This window comes from Cryptomeria japonica, chromosome 9 (genome assembly GCF_030272615.1).
Source record: "Cryptomeria japonica chromosome 9, Sugi_1.0, whole genome shotgun sequence".
In the NCBI taxonomy this organism is placed as follows: domain Eukaryota; kingdom Viridiplantae; phylum Streptophyta; class Pinopsida; order Cupressales; family Cupressaceae; genus Cryptomeria; species Cryptomeria japonica.
In genome coordinates, this window is record NC_081413.1 from 546,959,847 (window position 1) to 546,976,564 (window position 16,718).

Genomic DNA, 16,718 nt, shown 5'->3' on the forward strand with positions numbered 1-16,718 from the left:
CTTTCACAAGTTGTCAGTTCCTCTATCATAAAAAGGAATTCGTTCTATTTCAGCAAAAATGAATTAGATTCAAACTAACTATGATTTAGACAAACATGATGCAAAAGCATAACGGCAACAAATTTAGTTGCCTAAATCATTTTGTAGTAGCTTTTCGGCATTGTATGTACACATTGATAATGAAAACGCAAATGATAAGACATTGAAATGTTGTGAGTTCTGAATTCAGTTTTAAATGTTTCATAATATGGTTAGTGTGGTAAATGCCTCGTTACATGAATGTTTAAAATTTCTCATATTTTGAAAATTGGATGATGGAACACTGTAATTATTAAGACTTATTTTCTCCTTTTACAAGATTCGATGCACCTTGTTCATTTTTGCTGAACACCAGAGCTTTCTACCAATTTAAAGAAGGCACAACTCTATTCAGCGTGCAGGAAAAAGTTTGAACTTTGAAGCACACAGAAAATTTCTTACTGCTGTTGGCTACTATCAATTAATTGCTATCTTTGTTTCAATGTGTAGCTGTAATAAGCTATGAATTCAAGGTAAAAATAAAGCTGAAAAAAGACAATTAAGAAAGAGATTCAGGTCAAAAATAATATTAGAGATCTCCCCACCAATAAATTTCATTGCACTTCCCTTCACATCAAAGAAAGCTATTACCATTTCAGCTGTCTCTACAATCGTTATAGATGGACAGACGAGAAAACAATTTTCAGTATGTAATAATATACACCAACTATTAAACTTCCACACCACATGTCATTAATGCTTGCGAAGAACGAATCAATCCAAATTTTGGCCATCCTATAGATCATCTCATAATAATGTATAACTCAATATCTTCTTCTGACAGGACTCCTTGAGCGATGTCCACGAGGAGACCTAAAATTTTCAATAAGAAAACACAAAAAAAAATCATTTATAATGAATTTATTTTCCTCAATAGTAGCTAGAAAGTAGAATGACCATCACATACCTCCGTCGATTGTTTCTGCGTCGAAATGGACCATTGCTGAAGGCCCAATCAACAGATATGGTTTGAGTCAATAATTCAGCACCATTAAGATTTGCTATTGCAGCTTGAGCTTCATTGTAAGTTTCATACTCTATCAATGCATATCCCTGTAACAGCACACCAAAATTTGAAACAACGACAAAAAATTTGGGAGCTGTTATGTAGAGGACTAGATCGGAGAACAGTAGCAGATAAATATATAAGAGTTGGACAACTCAACATTAAAAAGTAATTAACAGAAAAATGTTTGAGACTGCATTCTGACTCAGTTCCATTTAGCAAGCACTGGCTTCAAAAATGTATATTGTCACGATCATTACAACATTGTCAAAGCTGCGATTAATTAATATGTTTAATAATAATAACAGCAAACCTAGACTGTTTGCAGTGAAATCACTTAGGTTCAGCAATGTAATGGAATTCCTAGACAATCTTTTAAAATGATTCACTTGTTAGATTTGTGTAGCACAAGAAATTCCCTAGGAACCAACTAACCTGTATCATCACTTTTCAAAAATCATTTCTTGCAGATCATGAAATGCTCCACTTGTACCCATCTCATTCTGTTGATTATTTATTCCTCCAAACCATGTTATAAGTGGGAAAAATGTCCATCGCTGCACTTCTATTCATTTCAGAAAGACATTCCATTGATATCCATTTTGGCATTTTCTCATGTGGAATACACCCATTACATTCATGAAAAATTAAGGCAATGTTCAATCACAGGAGAGAATAAACAGAAAGTTCTCCAATCAGCACTACTTCAAGAATAATTGCAAGGTTCAGGAAAAAATTTACTTGTTAGGCAAGTGTGCATGTGCTTTACGTCAGCCATGAACAAAAGGGTATACAGGTATATATTGCACATGCACACTCATATATGAGACTCGAGAGTATATACTACAATGTACTTGATTGCATGATTTGATAGCCCAGTTGGTGTTAGTTCTTGTATAACAAACTGCTCCAGTTATGGAATTTGCTCGATCTTGAAAAAGTGGAGCTTGGCTCAAACCATAACAATATAGGCACAGGCAAATCTATTTTTAAGATATTGTAATAGATATACAAATAAAAGGATTCTTTCCCAATATTTTGAAATGTGGCAGAGGATAGAAAATAGATTGGGTGTGTTTGTTGCAGAAGGGTAGATAGGGTTCTTATCACAAAAATCTGGGATTCTGAATCAAGCCCCAATTGTCTTATGCAGATAACGTATAAAAATTATAAATAAATAATAGTAATATACTAAAATGTTAATAAATTAGTAATAATTTATTTTATTGAGTGGCATATACAATTAGATATTCATATTTGAATATAATTTAATGTTAGCGTTAAGATTAAATTTTAGTCTATGCATATGAGGTAAATTTGTGACACAAGACACACAGTTTATGTCAGAATCTAGTTTTATCTAGTTTTCCCTTTCGGAGGCAATGGTTTCGGTTGTCATGGTTATCATTCTTGTTGAGGTGTTGTCTACTTCAATATCTGTCCGGTGGCAAATATTTTGTTAAGAGATAGTTCTTTTTATCTTGATTAGGCTTATGATGAGGCATAAGGACCCAATCCTAGAACCATTAACTTTATGTCATTTTGCTAGCCTCCAAATTTAAATGCTTTGTTTTTGCCTTTGGCCAACTTTAAAGTGCCACGAAGGTAGCCTATATGAAAGGGAAACATACTTCCGCATTTACCTTTGGTGGGAATGCATTAACAAGTGCCTCATGATTTGGCGTGCAGTTTCCAAAATCTATTGTTTTTGTAGTCAATCACCATTAACAATTACCAGGAAAAAGGTACTCAGAAGTTGATTTTGTAATCAATCAAAGTATATCTGATCAGGAATTCAAAACCCACTTACCAATCAGAAAAAGTAATGCTAATCAAAGCTAAAGCTCAAACATTGGAACAAGGTCAGTGGCAGCATCTTCCAGGAGAAGTGGCAAGTTGAATCTCAGCTTAGCCAGCTTGCATAAGTATATGCTAAGGAGTGGCTTTAAGTCTGATATTGAAGTTAAAGAATGAAGTTGAAATTAAGGAACAGAAAAAATGTACCGGAGACAACAGGCTGAAAGAAGGGGAAAAGATTAGCTTAATCAAAGTTAAGCTCAAACTTGGAAAAGAGATAAAAAAAAAGAGAGCCACTGGAATCAAAGGTTTACAGCTTGCAGTAGGAGATGTTCTAGAGTGGCTATACATCTGATATTAATAATGAAGAATTCTAGTTAAAAAGAGTAAGGCTAAGCATATTGACAAAAGGAAATGTACTGGAGGCAGAAGTCTGAAAGCTGGAGACAATATTACAGCTATTTTCTGCAGATCAGTGATACAGAGATGAGGCTAAAATCCTCTGGCACACTTCTTAATACTCTGATACAGACAGGAAATGTTCCTAGTTAATATCATCACTAAAATAACAACAGAAGCACAAAACGTAGATTTCATCATCTCTGTTATAAACTAAGAGTTGGAAAAGGGTATTTTTCAATACCCTAATCAAAAAGCTCACCCTGGACAAGGCAGATTATACAATGACATTTAAGGAAACACTAAACTGAGGTCGTTGAGGATTCTGAAAGGATGAATAACAGTTACCTTATCTTGATCACAAAAGAATCACTTTATATCTTTTGGTGATCACAGATGAGTGATTCTTGGCAAAACCAGCTACAAGGCACTGGCCAAAGTAATTAAAACAACACATTTCAATATATATATATGTTTGCTTATTTTTAAATATATATGCGCACACACACGCACACACAGATATATATATATATATACTTGGTGGTTTGTTTCAAGAGTTCTGGTTTATTATTTTTCCATTTGTTTAATAGTTTTGGTCTTGTCTTTCCTTAGTTTGTGTGTGGGAGTTTTCATATATATATATATATATATATATATGCACATAGGTATATATGTATATATACATATATATACATACATATATATATATATATATATATATATATATATGTATGTATGCTCGTTTATAAAATTATTTATGTAAGCATATATATTTAAAATATATGTATTTATATATAAAAATATATATTTGTACACATATATATATAATATATGTATGCAGATATATATATATATATATATATATATATATTGGTATTTAATTTGGTTTTTGCTTTTCTCTTTCTTTATTCTCTCTGTTTTTTGTTTTTATTTTATTTCCTCTCTTGTCCTTCAGTTGAAGTTTGACCATCTTGGTTTCTTGTTCTTCCTGCCTTCTTCTCCAATCCTTCCTATTTATTCGAAGTCTGCAACTTTTCATCTTATTTGACTCTCTTCATCCTGATGATGGATCACGGAGTGTGATCCGAAACGTTGATGCAAAAATCTTAGACACAATCGAATCCAGAAATGCACTCTTGATAACACATTTCAAATCTAATATCATAAGACCAAAAATGTTGTAGGGCGAATCACCCTATTCTGCTAAATTCCTTTCAATGGTGAAAAAAAGGACCTGATATGTCAATTAAATTGAATACTTCCAGAGATTATTCAAGTAAATTGGTATTCTAATTTTTCTCTTCTAGGTGTTGGGGGCCTTCAGTTTAATAGAGTTCAATGTACCCATTTTGACATAGTAATCTGTCAGCATAAAAGTAGCATAGATGATTGTGTTTGTAATTTTTGTTAGATAGTTAGTACTGACATAAGATGGGTGGGTGGTCAGCTTGCTAGATCTGCAATGGAGTGGGATAGGGCAGTTAACTATTTGATTTCTATTTTGATTGAGGAGTGGCTTTGACAATTGACTGTTTAGAAATTAACATTGATTGAGAGGAACTGCTCAGTTATGTGTTGAAATTGGGGAAACAACTGCTTAGTTAAGCACTGAGATTGAGGAGAAAACTGCTAAGATAAGTGTGGACTAACTTCCCATAATTAAGGATTGTCGAGAGTGACATCTGTAAAACAGAGCATGAGGCAGAAGAGAAGAGACTTTCAGAAAATTAACAGACATTCATCTCCCATATCAGTATTTGTAGCATTGCTACAGCAGCTGGGCGCTTTAGAGACGAAACCCTTCAGGCATGAACCTACCATCTTGGCAATAGAAACCCTCAAAAGCAGTAAATATCAATTATTATGGAGTTTGTAAGTTGGAAGAATGCAACAAGCTGTATTAGATTGGTAGACTTCCCTTTGAATGTATTTTGTTAGCAGTAAATTATAAAAAAATATTAAAAAAGTATAATTGTTGTTCAAATTTTTTTGTCTGTAATTTGTGCAGCAGTATTTCACAGAGACTGAACTAATTGATCAAAACTTAAAATATGTGTGAAACAGCGTCCTTCTCAGAATCAATAAATAATTGCCAACAATTCTTTTTGATTCTTCTTGTGCTCTCAGACAAGGGAACCCATTTATCAAAAGCCCTTAGAAGTACCATTAAGGGACCTTTAGCCCAAAACTCCATGAAAGCACTTAAAATCTACAAGTGTCTGAAATCTCTAGTAAATCATTGATTGGTTAAAACACCCTATTATTAGGACCACCTAGCATTGTAGATTCAAAGTGCATAAAGAAAATCATTGAATCTTTTAAGAAACTGGATGTATCTTTTTGGTTGGAGGTAACTGAAGCTTGTAAGCAACACTGCCCATCTTTTACATGATTTGGTATGGCCCATAATATTTTGTAGACAATTAATTGTTCTTTGTTTGTTGCTTTAGGGACAATTGCTTATAAGGCTGCAATCTCAAGAAAACCCAGTGCCCAACTGCCTCATTCAATTGTGTGACATGGCTAGATTCTACTTGAATCCTGAAAGTACCTGTTGTTGATGATGCATGTGGTCCTCTACAGCCTGAACTCTTGGTGTTGCCCTCGATATGATGGATGGAGGATGATACCCATACAGGATCATGAACAGAGACATTTTCTATGAACCATTGAAGGAAGTGTTATAACACCATTCTACTAGTGGTAACCAATCTACCAACTGAGACTTCTGAACTAAAGTGAAACAACGTAGATACCCTTCCAAAAACTTGTTAATACCCTTGGTTTGCCCATTTGATTGGAGATGTTATGAACTATGAAGAGCTATGAGCCAATTATGTACCCAAACAAGAGAATAAATTTGTCCAAAAGTTTCTAGTTCAGATAGGATCTAAGTCACAACATTCAAATTCAAGTTCGAGTTCAGCAATGATAAAATTCGGATTAAGTTTGGCAAGGGCAAGAAATTCAAAAAATATATCAACATTAAATTCGCCTTATATAAATTTGAATTTGAAAAAAATATGTATAAATAATAAATCCATTAAGTTGTCTAAATAGTTTAATAATGCTAAATAAATTTAAAAATGAATTATATTACAAAATAAAAAATAGTCAAAGGTATTATTTATTAAAATCAATTAAAATTATATTAAATTTAAAATTAATAAAAATATTTTACACTTATTAAATTAAAATGTACCTTCTATCTCCCTATCACTCTTTCTCTATCCCCTCTCTCTACAACTCTCTATCTCACTCTCTCCTCTCTCCCCCAAGATCAAGACGTATCTCTCTACCTCTCTCTCTCACCCTCAGCCCCTAGCAAGTGGTGCTACCCTCAACCTAATTTTGGCGAGTTGGAAAAGCCACATCGGACTCCTAGAACTAGACCCTCTAGTTCTATCTCTCCCTTGATTTTCACTAGAGCTAGGAAGAGGAAGATGTAGTCTTCTCTTTAGTTTGTTCATTGTTGTTTTTCACATTTGGAAATATCATTATATGTAATTTTGTAAACATTTATAAACTTATGCTACTATTATACATTTTAAAGTTTGAAACTATGAGTATGAATGATGAAATTTCAAATATTGAGTGTTTGGAGATCATATGACGTGTAATGTTTCAATTATGGCTCTTATGTTCTCTAAATGCATTAATTTCTTTATGTTTTTTTTTGCAAAACTACGTTTTGTTTTTTTTGCCAAGTCCTTTCGCAAGTCTTTCACGAGTCCTAGTCTGAGTCCATTTTTTTTGGTTTGTCGAGTTCCTTGTGAGTCCGAGTATTAAAACTTTGCCACAAAGCATCTCCCTTCCAACAAAATCATCTAAAGATTCTAAACTATTAGGGTGTCTCTGTAACTATTGAATGAGGTTACTAGTAGCAACATCAATAATTTTTAAAATGGCACATAATAGTACTTCATCCTTCTCAACCTTCCTAGATATAGAATCTACCAAAATATTTTCCTTCCCTCTCTTATATACAATCTCAAAGTCATACCCTAACATTTTAATAACCCATTTTTGCTGCTCTTGAATAGATAATCTTTGTTCCAAAAAATATTTTAATCTATCAAGGTGTCTTAACTTTGAAGTGTCTACCCATTAGATATGGCCTCCATTGTTTTAGTTCATGAAGAATAGCCAGCATTTCCTTCTCATAAATGAGTTTGAATTGATTTTATCATTTTAATAGACAAAACTTAAAAGCAATGGACCTACCCTTGTGATGCGAATTATTCCTATACTACTACCTAAAGTATCACACTCCACAATAAACTAATTGATTGTCTCGAGTAGTACACATAGCCTCCTCCAATCTCTCAAATATTCCACTAAAAAGAATCCTCCTTCAATAGAGTTGTGAGGGTGCTGCTTTATGGAAATACTACTTCATGAATCTTCTCTGCCTCAGGTGCTAAGATAAAAGACTCGATATAATTAGGGCTAAACATGATTACCTCATGTTTAATGTAATCCTTGAGACCACCCAAAAAAGAGTCATTCAAGTTCTCCTCTATAATTGTATCCACTCTCAAGGATAGATTTTGGAATTGCTAAATGTAATCCTTGACTGAACCTGTTTGGTGAAATTTAGCTTGCAAGGTAAAGAAGTTATCAGTCACATATTGCTATTTTATGATTGTAGCTCCTCTATAAAAATTGACAATGACCTCTTTTTTAGTCGTTGAGTACATGGTCATCGATTTCAAATGAATTGCTTCGGTTCAATATATAGGAAAGCCATTGTCACCTTCTGTTCACTTGTATTTGATGCACATCTAAAAAAAAGATCTCCATTTGATTTTTCCATGATACTGGATCCTTGTTATTTAACTTGCACATATCCACCTTTAGTATCAAGTTCCTAGATCACATTTGAGTATTAGCATTTGGATCAAAATTAGCTGATCTGGATGATTCGCTTTGGTTGCTTGAGACATCCATTTGTGATCCTTTTATATAAGCACTTAACAAGCTTTGTATGCTCAATATATCTCATGTCAGGCATTTTATATCTTCTGGCAATAGATGCATATCCTCCCTCATCTTCATCTTCGCTGATGAAATTTCTTCCTTAACCTTGTTGATTCCTTCATTAAGAGTAATATCCTCCATTATTACCTCATCCTTAAGATTTTCTAGGTGTGACAACATTCTTTTTGGGTCTAACGGGCCCTATCATGATGGAATGATTTTGCAATTAAACACACAAAGGAAATCAAAATGATCTGAATTTTTTACTGTAACTTACCAAGGCCTCGATCCCACTTTCCTAGAAATATTTTCAAGAAATTAGCTGATTTCCACCCTTGAGAACGAATTTGTTGGAAACTCTAATTCTACAATAAGTCACTTAATTTTGCTCCAATTCCTCTTAAATTTGACTACATTGAAAATCCCTTTAAAAGTCAGACAAATGTTCGCCAAAATCAAAGAAATCTTGAACTCAATTTATTCAATTTTCTACTGGCAGCAAGGAGAAAACAGGTTGGATTGAATTGATAGGTAACAAATAGAATGAGTGTAAAACTGGACTATTAGCTGGCTAACATTGAAACAAGAAATGCATGTAACACTTCATTAAATCAGCTGGTGCCTTTTAGTTATAATCTGTTCTTTAATATAGTAGCTCCAGAAAATGATTATTGTGAACATTGTGACGATAGCCAAAAGCTTCTTTAGTGTAATGTCCCCACTTTGAAATAGAAATTAATGGTAAATAATAATAAAATTATTACGCAAAAGAATAAAAAATTAAATTAAAATTAAAATAGAAAAGAATATAATTAAATATAATTAAAATTTAATTAAGTTAATGAATGGTTAAAAGACATGGAATGAAAAGTTGTGACTCCCTCAAATCTGAGATATAAAAGGGAGAAGAGAACCTCATTTGAGAGGGGGATAATTTGAGAATCAGAAGTGGAGATATGATTTAAATAAGAAGTGCAGGTCTGATCATGGAAGGTTGTGTCCCTTTCAAAGGGCAGATATAATGAAGAGTTGCACTCTTTCAAATGGTGCTAATGGTGGAAAGGATGCGTCTCTTGCCAAAGGGCATACACGATGAAGAGGTGTGACCTTTCCTTCACATTGAGAAATATAAAGGAAAGGAATCAAAGCATCCAGAGACATAACCATCAATCAAATCAGATCAGAACAGTTATTAAGTTACAGGCAGTAACATCCTTGTTCTTGGTCGTATGCATGGGAATGTGCTTAATACGTATGCTTAATATATGACGCCTGATAATGTTCTTATGCAGAATTTAATAGTAATATTAATATAGACTGCAATATGTATGACAGTCATATAAATATATATATATATATATATATATATATATATATATATATAATAGACTGCAATATGTATGACAGTCATATAAATATATATATATATATATATATATAGTGTTTGACCAAACTAATAATAAATCAGAAACAACTCTTAATTTAATACAGTAAGAAGTAATCGGAAGGAATATAGAAGAAGGCAGAGACTATTGCCAGTAATAGGAAACAATCAGCAATCACCATTAAAGGTTAGACATCCATTATTATCGATTGGTAAGTTTGACTTTGTTTCACCTAACAGGTAAGGGAAGTGCCTCCCTGTTTTAATAGAATTCACAGCATACTTCAGAATCTATATTGTTCAGATTAGTATCAGCATTATTAATATTATATTATTCAGATTAGTGTCAGCATTAATAATATCATATTCAGATTAGCATCAGCATTAACAATGTCATATCATTCAGATTAGATCAGTATTAATAATATCTAAAATGTTGGTAATGTTAAGTGTATGTTTATAATGAAATAATACTGCTCTGGAAGTTTATATATACTGTGTGAATATGTCTGATAACTTACTGTCTGAGAACATATACTGTGTAATTATATTTAAGATGACTTCTGTTTGCTCAGTAAGGAGTTTTAGGAACTGTTAATATGTCCATCTTGGTAGGAGCATGGAGAGGGTTTCCAGTGGTGACAAGGGCTTTCATGTGGTCAATGGACCCATGAGGTCAAGGAACCAGTTACTTTCTCCATACCAGTCTTACCAAGTTGGAAAGGATCTAAGTGTTAAAGGTATATCAGCGTACAATCAACTTCAGGACTTTTCAGCTCAATTTTGCAGCCCCAGACAGATTTGAGGTGTGATTGTTCCACTTAATTGTAAGAATTGATTAAGCTGTAACTTCACATTGTTTCTAGACTCACGGGGAAGTTTCCATAATGTTAAGAACATAGATTTTCCTACAAAAAAGCTGTTTCAGAATTCATTGGTTGTTTTCAGAATTTGTTAAGGTTTTTTGTATTTAGTTGCAAATACATTATCCAAAAATTATTGTTGTATATCAAGTAGTCATGAGTAATGAAAATGGTATCAGAGCAATAATCCTACCAGCCTGTACGGTGAGTTCACAATATACAGAGCTGAAGATCTGCAATATTTGGAAAGAATAAAGAAAGAATCGTCAGAATTCAGCTACAGAAGCAAAAAAGATGACTGATAGAGATAAAAAAAACATCCAACGATGTCTTCAGGGAATTTGCAGCCCTACTCAAACAGAGCCAAGAAGATGTGGCAAATTCAGTGAGTGACTCCATAGCCAACCTGATTCTTTCTTTATATAGCAACAATACAAGCAAGGCCAAGAATGCAGAAGGTAGTCCGTTAGTAACCAGTTGGGTTCCTAACAAATCAGTTCCATCTATTCCAAGAATCAAAATCTTCAGATCTAAACTCTACCAACGGAAAAACCACAGCCAAACGGAGAAGGATGGCAATGCCAAAGAGTGATAAGAGATAAAAATTCACAGAGTGAGGAAGCATTGGCAAATTCAGAGAGCAACTCCATGGCCTACCTGATTCTTGCTCTATGTAACAACAATACGAGCAAGGACAACAATGGAGAAGGTAGTCCTGTTGTGATGTTTTCACACATCACCCCATTGCAAATGGGGACCCCAGCTTCTTTCTGCTTTCTAGGTTAGTTTTTGAGTCTTTTAGCTATTAGCCTTGCATTTAGAAGAAGTGTAAAATCCTAAATGGCTAAGATGTAATCAAGTCAGGTCTCTCTCTTTTTAGGATGAAGCCAATCACAACACTACCGACCTGCCTCTCCCAACACTACCAGTGGATGCCCAAGCCCGATCACCCCCATTTCCATCTCCCCTCATTTCCATTTCACTCCTCCATCCCACAGCCTTATCAATGTGTTTTTCACGCACATGCAAACACAGAATAAAATACCCAAAAAGTATCTTATCCTCTCTTGATCAAAGTCTCTCAAATGCTATGCTTCGCGATCAAAAGAGACAACTCCAAGGTTCCTAATGTCGAGTCACAACATGTGGATAAGCACAATTGGTCATTGTGATTGTTGTTTCTTCAAAGGAGCCTTACATTATACATGAATGCTTGAATTGCTAGAACTTGGATTCTAACTACTTGCTTGGAGAATAAAAAAGGGCAAAAGACATAGGGTTTAGGAAGTCTAAGAATGTAGGAACGATGGATAGCCTTTGGTGCAACTCGACTAAGCCTTGCTTTGACATGCGAAGCAACAACTCCACAAAGCTTAGTGTGATCTTCTAAGGAAGGTAAAATGATGTTCAAATCACTATCAATAACAAGGATACCATCAAGGTGATGCATATCAAGGTACGAATAGCAATTGAAGTTTAAGCTCATTCAAGGTTCCAATTGACCACGCAAGGCGCACTTACAATCAGCAAGAGGCTAGTGGTATGGATTAGGAGTTTCGCCATTGATCATGCACAACGCTCTATCATCCATCTAAATAACATGAAAATGAATTGAGAAGTAAAGACCATGCAAGTTGTTGAAGTAACAAATCAAATTCACCATAACTTCAATGAAATCAATTGTCCTTTACAAACAAGTTTTTGGCAACAATCTTTGTCTTGTCCTAATCTAACATCTACTCTAATTACTATCTGATATTGAACTATTCTTGAACTACCAACTATTCACCTTTACAAATGAAGAGCTTGAGCTTTATATAGAGAGTTCATTACAATGAACGGCCAGCATTGAATCTCCATCAATGGCCAAGATTTTACAATGAAACCCTAATTAGGGTTTGTTACAACAAACTCCTCTTAGCCAATGAAATAATTACATTCAAGTTCAATACTGAATGTGAACCATAGAAAATTGGGGTAGGTATCTCGAAGTTTGTGTCTCCATATGATGAACTTGGTTCATTGAATCAAGACATGTTGATGCAGGACCTTCTTGATTGGTGGAGTGATGACTGGGACGCCACCTCAATTTGCACTAGACCAAAATCAGGTTTGATGATATACAAAATATCACCAAATTTTGTCTAGGTTGTCTTCAATTTGTACTGAAAATTAGGATGAGACTTCTTCAAATCAATTACGTCTTCCTCAAGAATGAATTTTGATCAATAAAATGATCAAAATCTGCTATCAAATCGCCAATACAGGGAAATTCATCCTTCCAAATTGAGGATTCTGAGATGAAAATCAGAATGTTGCCTATGAAATTCCCTGGTCTCTTATATTTGCAGATCGAATATTGTCTTCAATGATTGCTTTGAATGATGAACAAAACACTTTCTTATATAGGCATTGGAAGCATAGGGATATCTCTTATCGATTCGCCTTTGTAGGTATGAAGGCAAATGCATATATATGTCACCAATCTTTATCTATTTTGTTATGTACTACCAACACCAAATAACAATATGGAGGATGGCGTATATATGCGATTGTCTTCATGGAATCGTGCCCCCACATGGGGTCCCGATCCTATGTGGAACCACGTGGTTCCACATAGGGTCGTGACCCCTGTGTGGAGCCATGATCCTCTACACCGGCGTTCATAACTTTAACCAACTTAAATGTTTGCAAGATTAATCTGTTAGTTAAACACTAACTAAATTCCAATCTTATTTAAATCGTAAATAACAGAATTAGTATTCTGTGCGCTTAATACAATTTAGTTACGACTGAGACTATAATTTAACACTCCCTCTTAGTCTTAGGAGTATAGGCCTAAAACTTTAATTTAGCTCATCACTAATCTCATGAGAATCACATCACCTAGGTGTGAAGTATCAACGTGTGATGCTAAGGATATACTCACTTTGATATCCAAGTTTAAGTATCAGCCTGTGATACTAAGGATATACTCACTTTGATATCCCTATTATAGTATGTGCACTGACATTAAACCGCTTACATAATGTCTACTATAACTTATCATATTACTGATATTCAAATTGTCTGATTTTCAGTTTATATGATCTTCCAAACATTTATAAGATCGTCACCTTACAATGTTAAAATACAAGTGTTCATTATCGAAAGAATCATCATCCTTTAGGAATGAACACAAGGAAAGGTTACATACTTCATATACTCAAATATATGACCAAGAAGTTTGCATAATTTTAGACATCAATTACATTTTAACCATACCAAGATACCTCCTGAAGTGATCAATTTTCACTCTTGCTAGGAGTTTGGTGAGAATGTCAGCTGTTTGATCTCCTGTATTGACATATTCCAGTCTTATTACCTTTCTCTCTGTCATGTCTCTTACATAGTGATATGAGATCTCAATGTGCTTGGATCTATCATGGAAAACTGGATTCACTAAAAGTTTAATGCAGCTCTGATTGTCACAATGAATGATAGTAGGCTTCAAACTTTCACCAAACAGTCCTACTATCAATTTCCTCAACCATACGGCTTCCTTAGCTGCCATGGATGCAGCTATATATTCAGCTTCTGTGGAGCTCTGAGCTACGGATGATTGTTTTCTGCAAATCCAAGATACCATAGCTGAAACAGCATCCTGAAGTGCTCTTCCTGTCTATCACGCTTCCAACCCAATCTGAATCAGAGTATCCATGTAGGTTCAATGGAGTGTGTTCATAATGCAGTCCATAGTCCAAAGTACCTTGTAGATATCTCAATATATGCTTTACTGCAACCACATGTATTTCTTTGGGTTCAACCATGTGTTGGCTGAGTGCATTTACTGCATAACATATATCAGGTCTGGTATTGACTAGGTACATTAATGATCCAATAATCTGTCTGTATAATGTTGGATCTGCAAATTTGGAATCTGCTATAGCCTCTTTTAGTTTATGTAGGTTTGTTTCCATAGGAGATGACATTGGCTTACAATTCATCATTCCAAATCTCTTTAGAATGTCAATGGTGTATTTACCTTGATTTAGATAAATACCATCTGGTTTTTGCCATACTTCTAATCCAAGGAAATAATGGACTAGACCTAAATCTTTCATCTCAAACTCTGAAGCTAGTTCTTGTTTGCATTTTGCAATGAGATGATCTTCGCCTATAATTAATAAGTCATCTACATATAATATGAGTATCAACATTTCACCTTTGATTATTTTGAAATACAGATTTGGATCAGCAATGTTCTAAGAGAAACCTATCTCTAATAAGTAACTATCAATTCTTTCGTACCATGCTCTGGGAGCTTATTTTAATCCATACAGTGCTTTCTCTAACTTGCATACATGTGTTTTAGCATTATTTACCTCTAATCCCTCAAGTTGCTCTAGATATACTTCTTCTTCAATTGTTCCATTCAAAAATGCAGTTTTTACATCCATTTGATGAACTTTCCATCCTTTAGATGCTGCTATAGCCAGGATTGTTCTGATAGAAGTGTATCGTGCAACAGGTGCAAATGTTTCTTCATAGTCAATTCCTTCCTTCTATGAGAAGCCTCGAGCAACAAATCTTGCCTTATGTTTTTCTATACTGCCATCAGCAGCATGCTTAATTTTAAAGAGACATTTAGAAGATACAACTGACTTTCCTTTAAGTCTAGGCACAATTTTCCACACATCATTCTTTAAGATAGATTGATATTCTTCTATCATCGCATCCTTCCATACTTGTTGTTTAAGAGCCTCTCCGGCACTTGAAGGTTCAGCATTTATCAGGTCTGTCATTAGAGTAACATAGCTAGAGAACTTTGAAGGTCTTTTGCTTTCTCTAATTGTTCCTCTAGGTGATGCAAAGGATTCTGCTTCCTATACTGTTTTAGTGGCCCATAGTGGTCTCTTCCTGGGATTCTCTGTTGTAGTGTTCTCCAGTTCCAAGGTGATATCCCAGGATGCTCCCTCTGAGTTTCAGAAAGAGAATATTCTTCCAAATTAATGGAATTAGTTGGGATTTCAGGTGTGATGGAACTCCTTGTTCTATTAATAGCTATATCTTCCTCAAATATGACATCTCTGCTTAATTTTATTTGTCTTTGACCAGGGATGAATATTCGGTAGGCTTTAGATGTTTCACTATATCCTACAAAAATCCCTTTCTGTCCAGTAGGTTCTAATTTAGTTCTTTTCTCCTTAGGTACATGAATATAAACAGGACATCCAAATATTTTGAGATGGCTAATATCAGGTTTAATTCCAGTAAAGACTTATTCAGGAGTTTTGTTACCAATATGAGAGTGAGGACATCTGTTTTGAATGTATACAGCTGCATTAGAGGCTTCTCCCCAAAGTGCAGTTTCTAGGTTTTGATCTAACAACATAGCCCTTGCCGCTTCTACTATTGTTCTATTTTTTCTTTCAGCAACCCCGTTTTGTTGAGGATTGTAGGGTACAGTGAACTCCCTCTTAATCCCAGCATCTTTGCAAAACTCTTTAAATACTTCTGATGTGTATTCCCTACCATTGTCAATCCTAAGAGTTTTGATTTTCCTACCTGAGTGATTTTCTGTAATAGATTTGAGCTCTTTGAATTTCCTAAGAATATCTTCAAACTCTTTACTTTTAAGGAAATAAATCCAAGTTTTCCTAGAAAAATCGTCTACAAAGATTACATAGTATAATGCGTTTCCTAGTGATGGTTCAGACATAGGCCCACATAAGTCAGAGTGAACTAGTTCTAGTACTCCTTTAGTTTTTCTAGAACTGCAGGGTGTTAAGATATAGCCCTCGTGAATCTAACTGATGGTAAATCGGTTATTATCTGGAGAGTGATATATTAACAGAGCATACAATTTGGAAATTAAACATAAACAAACTAATTGTTATGAACGGTTGCCTCCGTAGGGACATGTCCATATGTGGCAACTGCCACGTATGGACATGTCCCTACGTAGGCAACCTTTCCTCTTGTATTTAAACCGGATTCAATGATGGAGACGATCAATAACTCACGGCAATCAGTCTTCCAACTGCCACGTATGGACATGTCCCTATGTAGGCAACCTTTCCTCTTGTATTTAAACCGGATTCAATGATGGAGACGATCAATAACTCACGGCAATCAGTCTTCCAGAATCGCTATCATTATTCTTCGATCCATATTTCACAACATGGTATCAGAGCCAGCATATTAAGAGAATAAATTAGACAGCCATATT

The 16,718-nt window shown here is 34.5% G+C and overlaps 1 protein-coding gene across 1 annotated transcript in view; it reads right to left on the reverse strand.

Moving 5' to 3' along the window:
• Nucleotides 1-577: 577 nt before the first annotated feature.
• The window catches only part of LOC131060994 (RNA-binding protein Y14A), a 47,981-nt gene continuing 31,840 nt past the window's right edge, over nucleotides 578-16,718 (reverse strand). Inside the window, exons 4-5 of the mRNA XM_057994492.2 lie at nucleotides 986-1,131; nucleotides 578-891 (exon numbers count right to left, since the gene is read on the reverse strand). Coding sequence (XP_057850475.2) covers nucleotides 843-891; nucleotides 986-1,131 — 195 coding nt within the window. The 3' untranslated portion in view covers nucleotides 578-842. The remainder of the gene's footprint in view (nucleotides 892-985; nucleotides 1,132-16,718) is intronic.